At 29.9% G+C, this 15,464-nt stretch overlaps 1 protein-coding gene across 1 annotated transcript; it reads left to right on the forward strand.

Moving 5' to 3' along the window:
• Positions 1–11,555: 11,555 nt before the first annotated feature.
• LOC126666071 (GDSL esterase/lipase At5g22810) lies at positions 11,556–15,173 on the forward strand. The gene is made up of 5 exons (XM_050359031.2): positions 11,556–11,852; positions 12,627–12,757; positions 13,411–13,644; positions 14,187–14,442; positions 14,840–15,173. The coding sequence occupies exons 1-5, from the start codon at positions 11,609–11,611 to the stop codon at positions 15,031–15,033; spliced, it is 1,059 nt and encodes a 352-aa protein (XP_050214988.1). The 5' UTR covers positions 11,556–11,608; the 3' UTR covers positions 15,034–15,173.
• Positions 15,174–15,464: the final 291 nt, after the last annotated feature.

Below are 15,464 nucleotides of genomic sequence, written 5' to 3' on the forward strand. Positions count from 1 at the left end.
TTGTATTATTTTGGGCTTGGGCTAACCTTCCATGGTCTTTCGTGCCCTATAATGGGTGTAATTCGAAGGGACGATGACAAAAGTATCTAAAATTTTAAAAATATTTACAAAAGTACCTCTAAACTTTTTTATTTACAAAAATACGACTGATTTAAAATTAATTACAAAAGTACCAAAAAATGAAAAATAATTACAAAAGTACGATTTTTATAATGTCGGTATAATTATGGTATAATTTTAGAATATTAAAACTGTAAATCAGAGAATTTAAAAATAATATTTGGTTTATTATTGATATATTTTCGGTATATTTTCGGTAATATCGATTATAAATTTTTATATGGATAACATGTATATTTTTTTATATGTATTTTTCACTATAGTTGTTAATTAACTAGAGAATTTGTATATTGTTGGTATAATTTTAGTATATTGTTAGGTTAATATTTAGTATGCGATGTGGTGTAATGTTGATGTAATAATAAAATTTCAGTATATTTTGATGTGTACACTCTTGGTATATTGTTGGTATAATTTTGGTATATTATTAATTTAATTTTTAGTAAACGATTTGATGTAATTTTGGTAAATTTTTATTTAATATTAGTAAAATCTCAGTATGTATAATGTTGGTATAATTTTGGTATAATGTTGATATAATGTTAGTTTATTAGTATACTGACATTATACCCACAATATACACCGTATGTTTGACATTATTTTTTATTTTTTTGTACTTTTGTAAATATTGTTAAGATTTTTGTAAATGAAAAAAGTCAACATGTAATTTTGTAATTATTTTCATTTTTTTTTAGTAAATGGTTGTCACGACCCGATTCTCGGATCGAGACCGGCGCTAGGGAATGGGAGTGGTTGCTCCGAAACCCGTAGCAAGCCTTAAAATAAAATCCATTTTTCCCATTAAAACAATTTAACTTTTCTTTAAAAAGTTTTCTCATATAAATTTGTTTCGAAATTCACTATAAATTTTTCGCGGAATAAAATCATATATTTTAAATTCCGAAACATAAATACTAGGTCAACCATTTCACGGGACCTCCTTTCCATTTTCACAACATGTCAACTTTTATAACCCTTTTTCAAAACGTTTTTAGGGTGAGACATGCAAATCACATTCATGCCACGTCGGGCCCACATATACATTTTTGCATCGATGCCAACAGTTTCATTACTGTTTTCCACATTTATCTCGGTATCTCAAATACCCGAGAGGCATCACAAAATAACCATAATAAGCATGCATATATAAATATAATAATAACAAAGCGATGATAATTAAACAGAGTATTATCGTGGCAATTCATCGCAAATTAAAGCATGCTAAAGAGTTCCGTCTATCTAGACATTACTACTGCAGCGCTAAGATAGGAAAAGTATTTACAAATACCACATCGCCCAAAATAGAGACTTCACGAAACAAGAATATGAAGCCTCACCAAAAATGACAGTCTACGTACCTGAAAAATTGGTACAACAACGGGGTCAGATTTACTGGTGAGTTGACATCTTACAAACACACATTAAATAATTTAACTCGTCATAAAATAGATATATTTAAATATTTACTACCGGTTCAATCACAGAAACGTTAAAGCTTTTGAAATGAAGTGCAAATTCTAATCCATATTCCTCTAAGTCTCCTTTCAGACTTAGATTAATAAACTAGTCGGCTGAACCCGTAGATTCACTCGACTCTAGTTTATTTTCCACTATCCTTTACAGTTCTAAACCTTTCTTTAGACTGTTCCCAACTTTTCTCATGAACTCAACGACCGATAACATTAAGTGTTCCATGACGCCGTTAGTTCTTAAATCAATCGGCCGAACTCTATCGTTCTGTCACCGTTAACTTGTTCGGGGTTCTAGACCATCGTCTTAGAAGCTCTCCCGCTATGTCTGGACCGTCGTCTCAGACTTCTAGACCGTCGTCTAGATTCACACAGTACATTCCTCTTTACGTAAAAATAAATATGCATGCAATAACTAGTGATCACATAGTCCTATTATAGCCCAAATAGGATGGCACGTTTCGTAGACTCATTCCATAATAATTTTATTTACTCAAAATAAATATACGATATATTTAAAATGCTTTATGATATTAATTTCCCACATTAAAGTAATAATTATAATTTTATTATTTTAATGTATGCATGTAATAATGCAAACTCACAGACTGTCGTTCCACAATAATTTACGCATGCTAATCCACATTTAGCTCCTCGGCAATTATTGCCCCGTGAATGCCTCGCATTCCGAGATTGACCTTTCGTCAATTCTATAAACGTTTGTTAATCAAAACGTTTCCCACTAATCATCACGATCGACATCGTGGCCCTTACACAAACTACGTATCGGGTTCAATCTTAGGAATCCAATTAAATTCATAATTTGGTCCATTTAAACCTTAGGTAAATTTTACCATTTTACCCTTTCGGAAAAATTCTCATATTTTAGAAAATACTATTCGGTCCTTATTAATTTTCCATATTCCAAAATACCTTTATTTCAAAATCCTCTTTTATAAAAATACAATATACATGTATACATCTTTTAATTAAAATTTTCCAATTTTAATTAAATAAAACATTAATTAGTTTATATCTAACTAATTAATTCTTACCCATTAAAATATAAATCTTTTGGGTTTAGGCCCAAATCAAAAGTTTAAAATTTTAAAAACTTTTAATTAAACAAATTCAAGGTTTCACTTACCTTTCAAGTCCACCAAAAATCCATTTAGGACATATTAGTCCTTATACTTTCAAATCTTGCATTTTAGTCCTTTTACCAAATTTTAATTAATTACTTACCTTATTAACTTTTTAACTTTGGGTCCAAATTATTTAGTCAAGTCTAAATAAAAGTCCAAAGTTCTAGTCCGGGATCTAATTACGGTTTCGGCCCCCTCTTGGCCTTGGTCCATTTTGGTTCGGTTTCAACCCGACCAAATCTTGGCTCGGTTAAACAGAGACACCGTGCTCCGTTTACCGGCCGGTAGTGGTTCGCCGACCACCACCCCACTCTCTAAACCACCTATACCAAAATTAGCCAATCAATTTCAAATTGAATGAATTTTAACTCTACTAAAATATTTAATCACACTTGATTAAATATACAATACCAACCACATCACAAACAATTAAACAATCATACATCAAATAGCCAACTATTCGGCCAACACACCCAAATCACCATATAACACAATCTCTAGCAATTAAACATTTTCATGGCATGATTATTTACTCAACTATTACTCAAGAAATTTAAAAGTACAATTTACTTTAAATCATAGTTTTATTCGGCTTTAAGCCAAAATTAAGCATTTGAACATTTAAATCCACATAACCATTTAAACATAATCTCAAACTCATTTAATCACCAAAAATCATACCAACTAAACAATGAAATCATTTAATTGCATTTTTCATATATTCGGCTAACAACTATATATTATTCAAACATATTTTCAAACACTTGCATCCTAGGCATATTTTACACCATTTCATGCAATTACAACCTATCTAGCATATTCTATACCAATATCATTCACACTTAACATGTAAATCCAATACATATAATTTCAACAAATATCCATAATCCATTTTGTATAAATTAAACATGCAATTCCAGAGACATATTCGGCCAACCAAGAATTTTACAAACAAAATCTATAATTTCTTACTATCAACATATAACATGGCAATTCCCATAAATCATTTCACAATAATCACATGAATCACACATATATACATTTCGGCATACCCGTTAAATAATTTTCATAATATTTTCATGCCATCATAGAATTATATTCGGCCACATTAAAAATTCTACTAACATTTTATCAAAAATTATATCATGTATCACATTTAAATTGATCTTTTAAACAATCTAAATAATCATGCAAACATTATAATAAACACAACAAATTATCAAGGAATAGAGAATCATAATACTATTCGGCAATCACAAATAAATTACCCACAAATCTTTAAATTAAAATTTTAAATATATAACACACATATTCACCCATTTAACAATTTTTAACCCAAAATAATTTATCTCATAAATATTTCTTTTTAATCTCATTATTTTCGGTTTCAAGGAAAAATTATTAAATTTTTACACCTTGAACTATTAAACCATCAAGTTTTCTTAAGAAATTTAAAACATTTTAAATCATAAGATTTCAAACTCCATTACATGAAAAATCTTGGAAATATTCGGCTCATTATGCCATAAACTTAACCCTTTAAATTTTTCTTTTAAAAACCTTTGAGTTTCCTCAAGAATCAAGCTTTAATACTAGAAATATGAATTTCCAGCTTTTTAAGCTTAGTTCAAACACTTGTTCAAGTTTTAAATAAAATTTAACATATAACTACTTTAAAAACTTTGAATCTTTTAAAACCAACTCTTACCCATATTTTATCTTACTCAAGCCACAATCCATGATTGCATGTAAGTTTTAAACCCTTGAACTAAAATTTTATTAAATCCGAAATTTTTCAAAAACAAACAACACCCAAATATTTAATCCTTTTAAGAAAATACATTTGAAAGAAAGATCACATTTTTAAAACTTTAAGGAAACCTTCCATTAAAGCATAAAACCCAAGAAGAAGAAGAAGAATAAGAACCCACAAAAATCATCACATAAAACTTATTTACAAAAGCTTTTAATCTTACCTTTTCAAAAAGCTTGAGTTAAAAATAAATGGGGTTTTGTTCTTTTCCTAGGGTTGGTTCGGCAAAGACAAGAAAAATGAGAGAGTGACTTTTGGTTTCTCTACAATCTTATTTGCTCCTAAGAAAATGGAGAAGAAAAAGATTTTCCACTTATAGCATTTTAGTTTAAAAAGTTGTGGGGTCTAATTTACCTTTTTTAACTTCAATCATTAGCTCCACTCTTAGGCTACATGCATGTTGACAAGTGTCCAACATGTGTCACCTCATATTCACTTGCTTTCTCCCCAAGTTAAGCTAATCTTAGCTTATTTAATTATTTTTACGGTTTTCGAAGTTCCGTAAAATCTTTCTCGAAAAACGTTTCTGAACTAAATTAATTTCTTATATGATCAAATCTTGAGCAAATATATTTATAACTTAATTTTTTTAACGTTTTAATTATTTAAATCGGTTTTATCAATTAATGGCCGAAAATTACAAAAATGCCACCCATGCACAATAAATCAATTTTCGTAGCCATGCACACGTAAATATTTAAATAATTAATCACATATCGCAAATAAATCAATCACATGCATTTTAAACACCGAAAATTAATTTCTAAGCCGGTACTTTACCGCCGCAAATTTCCAATTCACCGCATTTTCAAAAATTCCATATTTTGAAAATTAGGGATATTACAATGGTGTAATTTCCTCTAATTCGAAAAGTGCAAATATCAAATATGCACATTCTCACAATATTATTCGGAACATTAACATATATGAAGCACCATACTTCTCCGGTGTGCTGCACGATATATCGGGATACGGGAACAATATCGAGAACATGGCGGGAATGCATATCCGACACGATAAATTCTATGTTCTGACATTTCTTACCGTTTAAAGAGAGATTACACATTGGAGACACTTTCGAAGACACTATGGGATAGTATAGTTAATTTGATATTCTTATTCAGTATGAAACTTTTTTTAATAACGTCAGGTAAAAATCTAAATCTAATTAGACAATAAATCACACTAAACTCTAATATTAATCTGGAAAAAGTATATATGTATAGTTGGGTTTTTTAGGTTCATAACGCAGCGGAATTTCAATTTTTTTTTTATCAAAAACTCAAAATAAGATCCATGTAATTCGAAGAGGTAGACTAAAAGCATAATTAAAACTTACTCGAATGTCGAATTTAAACAGTAATGTAGGAAGGAAGGAGGTGGTTCACTTTGGTGGTAACCTTGACTCGGATCAGAAATGCCTCCAAAAAAATACGTTCTCTACAAGTATCCACACGAACAAAATTTTGCCAAAACGAATGCTTGTATGCTAGCACTATTGCTTCACAAGTCAATTACGAATTTAGTGATTATGTATTGTGTTTATTTTAAAAAAACACATATGTAAAATCCTAAATTTAAGAGTCTATTTATAAGAAAATAACACATATCAAGTTTATACAAAAACGCATTTTGCAATCATATTCATACACTAAATTTTTTTATAACTCTTATGAATTTATATCTATCAAAAACCCCTGTTTGATAATTGTACATATATATACATATATATATATACATATATATATACATATACATATATACATATATATATACATATACATATATACATATATATATACATATATATATGTATATATATTAATTATTATTATTATCTTTGACAGATAATATTTTAAGGAAAACACTTATCCTTAAATTTCAAATTTCAATTAATATATATATTTATTATTATATATATTATGAATTATATATATAATAATCTATTAATCACTTTATTTTATTATACTTGTACAACCCATAACTGTTTTGGACATGTTCTTAGTATGTGATCCCGTAAGTTCATATAGTGTTGATAGTAGGCTAAAATCTCTATTTCGACTCACGAGTCATAAGTGGCCTCTAGTTAGGGGTGTCAAAATGGGTCATGATACGATAACACGATTCGTCTAACCCGTAAGTTTGGCGAATCTAGGTTGAGGCTTAGCGGGTTCGTGTCGAAAACGTGTCAACCCGTTTATGACACGAAATAAATGGGTCGTGTCACGGGTTGACTCGCGAACCCATTTAACCCACATAACCCGTTTATAAATTTTATTATTTATAATAATATAAAAATAAAATAGTTATAATCATAAAAAATATATAATAAAATTACTAAATTAATTATATTAATATAAAAATAAACAAATTATATTAAAATTTTACAATTTGAAAATTAATTGATAAATTCGAGGTTAAAATTATATTTATATGATTTAAAAAAATCTTAAATGTTAAGTGGGTCGTGTTAGTCGTGTCGTGTTAGCCGTGTAATTGTGTTAATTGTGTTACCCATTTATCTTAACGTGTTAATCGTGTCGTGTCGTGTCACTCGTTTAAAATTCGTGTCGTGTTAGGGTTGGAAATTTTGACACGATTAGTTAAATGGGTCGTGTTCGTGTTGACCCTAATCGTGTCAGTGGGTCGACACGACACGAACACGACCCGCCAACCCATTTTGACACCCCTACCTCTAGTAAGATATTTTGACTACTCAAGTCATATGGATATCGATTATCCAATTTAACCTTTATTATTTAATCTTTATATAATATTTTAATTTCTTTGTCACACGATATTCAGATTGAATATAGGGTTAATGTCATAAAAATTCACCAACTCTACACGTTTTCTCATTTTAATCACGCAGTTTAAATTTTCTCATTTTCATGCACGAACTATCACTTTTTCTCAAATTCATACACGGTGCTGAGGTGTCATGGCTCCATTGGTGTAATTTGCTGAGGTGGAGATCATTTTGCAACAATGAATGAGTGCCACCTCAGCACCGTGCATGAATTTGAGAAAAAATGGTAGTTCGTGCATGAAAATGAGAAAATTTAAACTGCGTGATTAAAATGAGAAAACGTGTAAAGTTCGTGATTTTTTTTGACATTAACCCTTGAATATAAGATATAGTATTGTCATCCTTATAATAATCAATCATTAGTTTTCTGATTTAAAATAGACTGAAAATGATAACTCTTTATCAGTTCATTTAGCATGGTCATGCATTTTCTTCAGTCTATCTTTTTAGGGTAATAATCACCCATGACCCCTGATTTTAGGGGCATCTTACGACAAACCCCCTGATAAAAAAAACGATCAGTAAACCCCCTGATATTTATGGCGGCGCTCGCAAAACCCCCTAAGCCCCAAATATGACGAAAATACCCCTGGCGCCGTAGTTTTCAGTCAATTGTTATTTTTTTTTTAAAAAAACTGACGGCGCCACGTCAGCTGCCGCGTCAGCAAAATACCTTAAAAATTCAAACACCTAAAGTACCCCTAATTTAATTTAGAAAAGACAAAAACAAAACAAATCAACCCACTTTAAACCATTTAATCAACCAACCCAACCGCCAATACCATCCAACCACCGCCGCCGGATAATTTTCCGGTCATCTTCTCCGAGATGACCGAATTTTTTTGGAAGAACATCGGCGCTATCTGTTCTTCGTAGATCCCTTTATTCTGAAAGGAACATAGCATATATGATGTATGCATATCTATTCAATGTTAGGCCATCTCCAATGCATGTCACTTGTTTTAAAACAAGTGACATTTCATCTCAAATGTGTCACTTGTTTTGTGACACTAAAATCTCCTCTCTCATCAAATTAGATGATTTACTATTTGAATTCACCTATTTACTATTCATTATTTAATTATTTGACAAAAATACAATTTAATACCTTTAATTTGTTTTTTATTTAATTCCACACATTTACAATTAAAAACTTAAATATATATTAATATATATTAATATTATTTATTTATAATATTATAGAATAGTTTTACACATGAAAATATTAAAATATAATAATCATTTACTTTTCATAAAATTTTAAATTAACATAAAAATATTATATAAATAATTTTATAAGACAATGATTTAAAAATATTACATTAATAATTTAACGAGACAAAAATATAATTATTATTATCTATATTAATTGAACTAATATGTAATAAAAATAAGTTTGTGGGTGTTATTGATAAAAGTGTATAAATATTAAAGTAAAAAAATGTTTAAAATATAAAAAATGGAAAAGAATATTCTTTTTATTGTAGAAAAAAGTGATTATGATTGGAGTGGATTTGATGATAAATCACCTAATTAATATTAGATGATGGTTTGTGGTTGGAGATGCCCTTATATAACTTAAATTAAGAAGGGTTGTTAGAGTGTGCAAAAATTGAAATAACTGAATTAAACTAATGAATTCGGTTTTAGATTATAAAAAAAATGATTTTTTAGTTCAGCTTGATTTCATAAATTAAAGATATTAGTTCAAAACAAAACACAAAAAATCAATCAAACTAAAATAATTGTAAAGTTTGATTTATCAAATTTAAATTTGGCCTAATGCCTTAAAAACACTCGAGTCCCTTTTTATTCCTATCTTGACGTTGAAAACTGATCAATTTTAATCTATTTCGAATTTTCTCGTTTGAATGGTACCTTTAAGTATTAAATTGATATTTTCTATTTAAAAAAGTTCAAAAACAATCTTCAGAAAAGATCAACTTGATGCAAAAAAAATAATCAATTTAATACAAAAAATGTCAATTTGAATAATTTTTTTAATATTTTTTTGAAATAAAGAAATGTCAAATGAATGTTTAAGAATACAATTGAAATGAAAAAAATATAAAATAGAATATAATTGATCAGTTTTTAACGTGAGGATAGAATTAAAAAGTGATTAAAAGATCGGGTGCATGTTTTTACATTATACCTATAAATTTAATTGAAATATTTTTTAGTCTATTCCTTATAGTAGAATAATTTGACTTTAAATTTAGTATTGAACCGTGGCCATCCATACTTATTATCTTATCCAAGTCGATGACCAATTGTTTTTGAAAAAGTGCAGCTGTTTATCTGAAATTGTATGTGATAGTGATTGAAGAACTGCAGCAGTAGTAAATAAGGGCACACAATACAAAGGTTTGTAATGATCTAAATATAAGTGCCATTTATTATTATTATTATTATTATTTTGTTTTTCTAGTATTTTTGATCATCGCCATTTATTATTTTCAATTAAAATAAAAAGCAGGGTATCCTGGAAGCTAGGACAGCTAAAAAGATCAAGCTCATTAGGACACGAAAACTCCAACTATTGCCCTTATTTTTTTGTGTAATTATATCAATAATTCCAGCTTTTATTTGATAACTTATACTACATCCTTGTTAAAGATTTATGTAAAGAGTGAAAAAAAACCGTCGGTTTGCTTAAGAACTGGCCGATTTAATCGACACAAATTAACCGAGTTATTTTATTTCTTAGTCAAACATATTAAATTATCCAAATTAGTCGATTAACCCAGCTAAAATGATAAAATATAAATAATGATAAGTTAACATAAATAAAAAATATTTAGTTAATTCGGTTACCGGATTTTTAAGATATTTAGTTGTAACCGAATTAAAAAAAATTATAATAACTGACCAAAACTGTAACCGAAATAAATCAGTTAATTTAGTTTAAACAAAATTTTGAGTTATTTAGGCTCTCCAAGGGGTAAACACAAAGTTAATACTAGCATAAATTATGTTTCTCTTATCATTTAGATTAAGGTATGTTTATGATTTTACTCAAAAACAGCTCAATTCTCCAAAATTTATAACTTGAATGACAAGTAAGAGGCAATTAGTGAACTTTTTCTTTTCCATTGAAATACTTTTTTTTATTTTTATTTACAATCATACAATTAATATCTTATTTGTAAATTAATGTTATAATAAAAAAATATTATCATTAATTTTGCAGTTTTTGTGTCAAAAAATATTGGCATTGTATCAATTAAAAATCCTCGATTTTATGGTTATAAATTAAAACAAAAGGACTTTCGAGGAAAAGAGATAAAAATGAAGGAGTGTGGATGAAATTACTCCCAACTATTGGGCATTTTACCTACTACTACGTACATTAATGTTTTACTGTGTGTCTGTGACATTGGGTTAAGTACGTTAGCTAGGTCGCCGAACCGATCACAAATTCATAATTTACTAGATGGTTCTGAGGATGTAATCGAGTCGAGTTGAACTATTGTCAACCTCGAGCTTGACTCAAATATAAAATCTAAAATTCGAAATTCAACTCAAACTCGATCGAGTTTCATTCTAGATATCAAACTCGATAAAACAATTGGAATTTGAACTCGACTCACTCAACTCGATTATTTATATAAATATTACAACTTTAATTTAATACTAGATGTATTATTATAAATAAATATAGTTATAAATAGTAATAAAGTAAATTGACTATAGCTCTATTATACTTGCGAATTTATTGGGTATTTAAATTTTGAAACTCGATTCGGTTATTAATTCGAGTAGCTCAAACTTAAATTCGGCTTAATGATTAACTCGAGTAGCTCAAATTTAAATTCGATTCTATTAAAATCGAGTTCAATTTTTTGAATTAATTCCGAATAACGAACAAATTGACTCGACCTGGTTATATTAGTTGTTCCGATTCATAGATATGTAATTTTTTTTATTATTATTTACAAGCCAATTTTCTATAGGTTTAACCGGTCTAAACTTCAGTCAGACCGGTCAAATTTCAGTATATGACCTAAATCTTCGCTCTTAACTGCTTCTATACCAGCCAGCAGTTTCCGGTTTAACCGTTCCCAAACACCACGTGTTTTAAGACAGTGACCTTAAATTACCAATCTTTTTATAGTACTAATTTATAATTTCCCCACAATTAAATGAATCTTGATTTTTTTTGGACTTACACTATAAATTCCACTTCCAAGTTCACCCATACACACTCACACACCAGCAAAAATCAAGGGAAAAAAAAACAAGTTAAAAAATGGAGTTTTCAAATTCTATCTTTTATTTTTTATTTTGTGTTATTTTTGTATTGGTTTCAATGGCCAATGCACAGTCTCTGGTTCCTGCAATGTTTATATTTGGAGACTCTGTAGTTGATGCAGGCAATAATAATCGTCTGTACACCATTGTTAAATCAAATTTTCCTCCTTATGGTAGAGATTTTGTCAATCACAGACCAACCGGTAGATTCTGTAATGGAAAACTTGCCTCTGATTTCACTGGTATACTACTACTTTTTTAACATTATTGGTTACTTATTGCACGCGGAACTTTTCGAGTCTTGCCTTTCGGAGTTTCCTTTCCGAAAATGCTTACGAAACTCGGAAATTCTACTTTTATATTCTATTCTTATTAAAAAGAATTTCATTTTGTTGTTTTCTTATTTTAGCATTTTTGTTTTCGAGTTTCATTTCCGTAAGCGCTTTTCAAATTCGAAAACTCTATATCTATATTTATAAGCTAGTTTTATTAAAAAATGTGATTTTGATGTCTTTTGTTTCAACGATTCCATTTTGGAGTTTCATTCTTGGAGATATTTTTGAGACTTGAAAACCCTATATTTATAATACATTCTCATAAAAAATATTATTTCTTTGTTTTTTGTATAAATATTTTTTTTAATAATTGAGGAGGGGGAGCACTTGTGGGAGGATTTGAACCCACGACCTAGCAGTTTGTTGTCCAACACTTATACTATTTGAGCTATAGTTCATTGATTTCATATAAATATTTTTTATTTTAAAAAATGCTGTTAAAACTTAAAGATTCTATTTATACGACATATTCTTTGAAATGGTATTAAGGTACTATTTAATTTTTCCGTTTCGACGTTTTTCATTGTAGAATTTTATTATTCGAGAGTACTTCTAAGACTTATATTTGCCACATATTTTGATAATAAATATGTATTATTTTCCATTTTAGTATTTTTCGTTTCGGTATTTACATGTGTTATATAATTCTTTTCTAATTGGTTTTATTTGGTTTAAAAACAGCTGAAAACTTGGGCTTCACTTCATTTCCACCAGCCTACCTCAGTCAAAAAGCTAAAGGCAAAAACCTACTTATTGGTGCCAATTTTGCATCTGGTGCTTCTGGTTATTCTGACTCTACAGCTAAATTATATGTAACTCCATATAACAAACACTAATATTCTATCTCTCATATTTTAATGTCTTAGTACGTGGCAGGACACGGAGAAACAGAAAACTTAAACACAGAAACTTGGAAACCGTGTTATTTTAAAATTTTATATGTGAGATAAAGTTTTGTGTTTGAAACACCAAGTTCTTCACACATTTTCGGAATAGAAAACATTGATCGAATGAAGTGTCTAAACTATTTAGATGTCTTGCTATGTAGCATGGACAAAAATATGGAAATACTGTCTTGCTATGTAGCATGGACATAAATATGGAAATACGTGACGCTTGGAAACAATGTCATGTTAAAATTTTCTATGTTAAAAATGATGTTTGTGTACGAAATGTCAAATTCTATGCACATTTTTCAAATGAGAAATAATAATTAAACGGGATATTCATACTACTTAGTTGTCTTGTTGTGAAGTACAGACACAAATACGGAGAAATGGGATACTTGAAAATGGTGTTAATTTAAGGCTTCCAATGATAAATATGATTTTTTCTGCACAAAATGCCAGTTTTTGATATGTCTTTGAAACCAGAAGCGTTGATTGAATTAAGTGTCTGTGCTACTAAGCGGTATCTTGTTAATTTCAATTTCTAACTCTTTGATGATCTTCTGTTGGTGGTATAGCATGCAATTCCATTGACTCTGCAGCTACAGTATTATAAGGACTACCAGAAAAAGATGATGAGAATTGCAGGACCATCAAATGCATCAGCAATTATATCTGAAGCAATCTACCTTTTAAGTGCTGGATCTAGTGATTTTGTCCAAAATTATTATATTAATCCTCTTTTCAACAAGAGATTTACGCCTGATCAATTCTCTGATATTCTCATACAATCATATTCACATTTCATTCGGGTAATTTCTTTTTTAATTCTATAGTTGTATCTTACATTGCATGGAAACAAAAACGTTGAAACAGAAAACGCCAGAAATTTCCGACGGAATGACCGACGGTTATTCCATACGTATTTATTTACCACCGATGGACATTTCGTGGATAACTATCGACGATTTTCTTGTCGCAAACATATCTTCTTTGCGCCATAATTTCATCGAGAAAATGTTCAAAACATTTGTATTTTGCCGATGGAAATATATTTAGCGACGGAATATTCTATCGGTAATTGAGTGATGGCCTCAAATTTCAGTCGCTAAATATTTCTCATCCCAGGTGTTGTGAGAATAAATTCCATCCAGAACCGTTAAACCCGTTTATCGACGGATTTTCCGGGGCTAAATGAATGTTTTCTAATAGTGAAAAAACAAACTTATTAAAGAGAGTATTAAAAGTGTTTTCAGAAATGAAAACAAAACATCAAAACGTATAATTTAAGAAGTTTTTATGCAATATAGGCTTGTAAGTAGCGATCTATTTGCTAAACTCTCATTGTGCACAGGAATTGTACTATTTGGGAGCTCGAAGAATTGGAGTAACATCGTTGCCTCCTCTCGGATGCTTGCCTGCAGCTATTACGATATTTGGCTTTGATAGCAATGAATGTGTGGCAAGGTTAAACAGGGATGCAGTATCCTTCAATAACAAGCTCAATGCCACATCTCAAATTCTGCTAAGCAAGCTGCCAGGAGCGAAAATCGTCGTTTTCGACATCTATCAACCTCTTTATGATCTTGTTACAAAACCTTCTGATTATGGTACATACAATCTTCTGACACTAATATATAATTGCCTCATCTAAACCATAGTCGGAATCTCATCTAACAGCTTGACCTTTCAATTGAATTGATTATTTAATATGATATCATAGAAGATCTGGCCGGATTTGTTTGCTACTTCGTATTAATCAAATTTCAATTTCAGAGAAATTTAATTTCAAGCGGCAGTATGTTCAGTCCCGGCTGCACTTGTTATTTTAGCAACGTGGGGAGACTCCACAAGTGTAACCGGGACTAGATATCCTGTTTTTACTAGAAACTGAATGATTAATATGACACGGACAACACAAGGACTGGTGGCTATAGTTCTATTATCTCTGATTAATAAGAGAACCTGAAAGGCGATACTCAATTATTTGATGATTTGGTGTTGCAGGATTTGTCGAGGCAAGAAAAGCTTGTTGCGGAACCGGATTATTAGAAACATCTATATTATGCAATTCCAAGTCGATCGGAACTTGTGCAAATGCATCTCAGTATGTATTCTGGGACGGTTTTCATCCGTCGGAGGCTGCAAATAAAGTCTTGGCAGATGACTTGCTTGCCAGTGGCATCGCTCTCATTACCTAAATAGCACTCAAAGTTTGTCTATTTTGCTTCATTTTCTGTTGCAATACTTATTAAAGAGGGTATTTTATCAACTGTGTAACTTCATTTTGTGCAATACTCAGTAACATTGATAAATGAATCAAAATAAGACATTGCATTTATTTCTTGTATTGCAATTTGCAATCAAATGTAGCTTATGAAATTAAAGATTTCAATCATAAAATATGAAGGCTAGGATCTATGCATATCAAACGAATAAAAACAAAAGAAAACTGAAACTACCAGTAAGTTCCGCTAAAGCGACTATGTGCCAAATCTCTCACATCCTCCCCCAAACTCTCCCAAACTCTCCCTCTTCTTCCGGTCAAATTCAATTCGCCAATATTTTGTTATTTTTATGAAGAAGAATGATTCTGTTACTGTACGTCTACCTATGTAGCACGGGGACGGAT

This window comes from Mercurialis annua, linkage group LG1-X (genome assembly GCF_937616625.2).
Source record: "Mercurialis annua linkage group LG1-X, ddMerAnnu1.2, whole genome shotgun sequence".
Classification (NCBI taxonomy): Eukaryota; Viridiplantae; Streptophyta; class Magnoliopsida; order Malpighiales; family Euphorbiaceae; genus Mercurialis; species Mercurialis annua.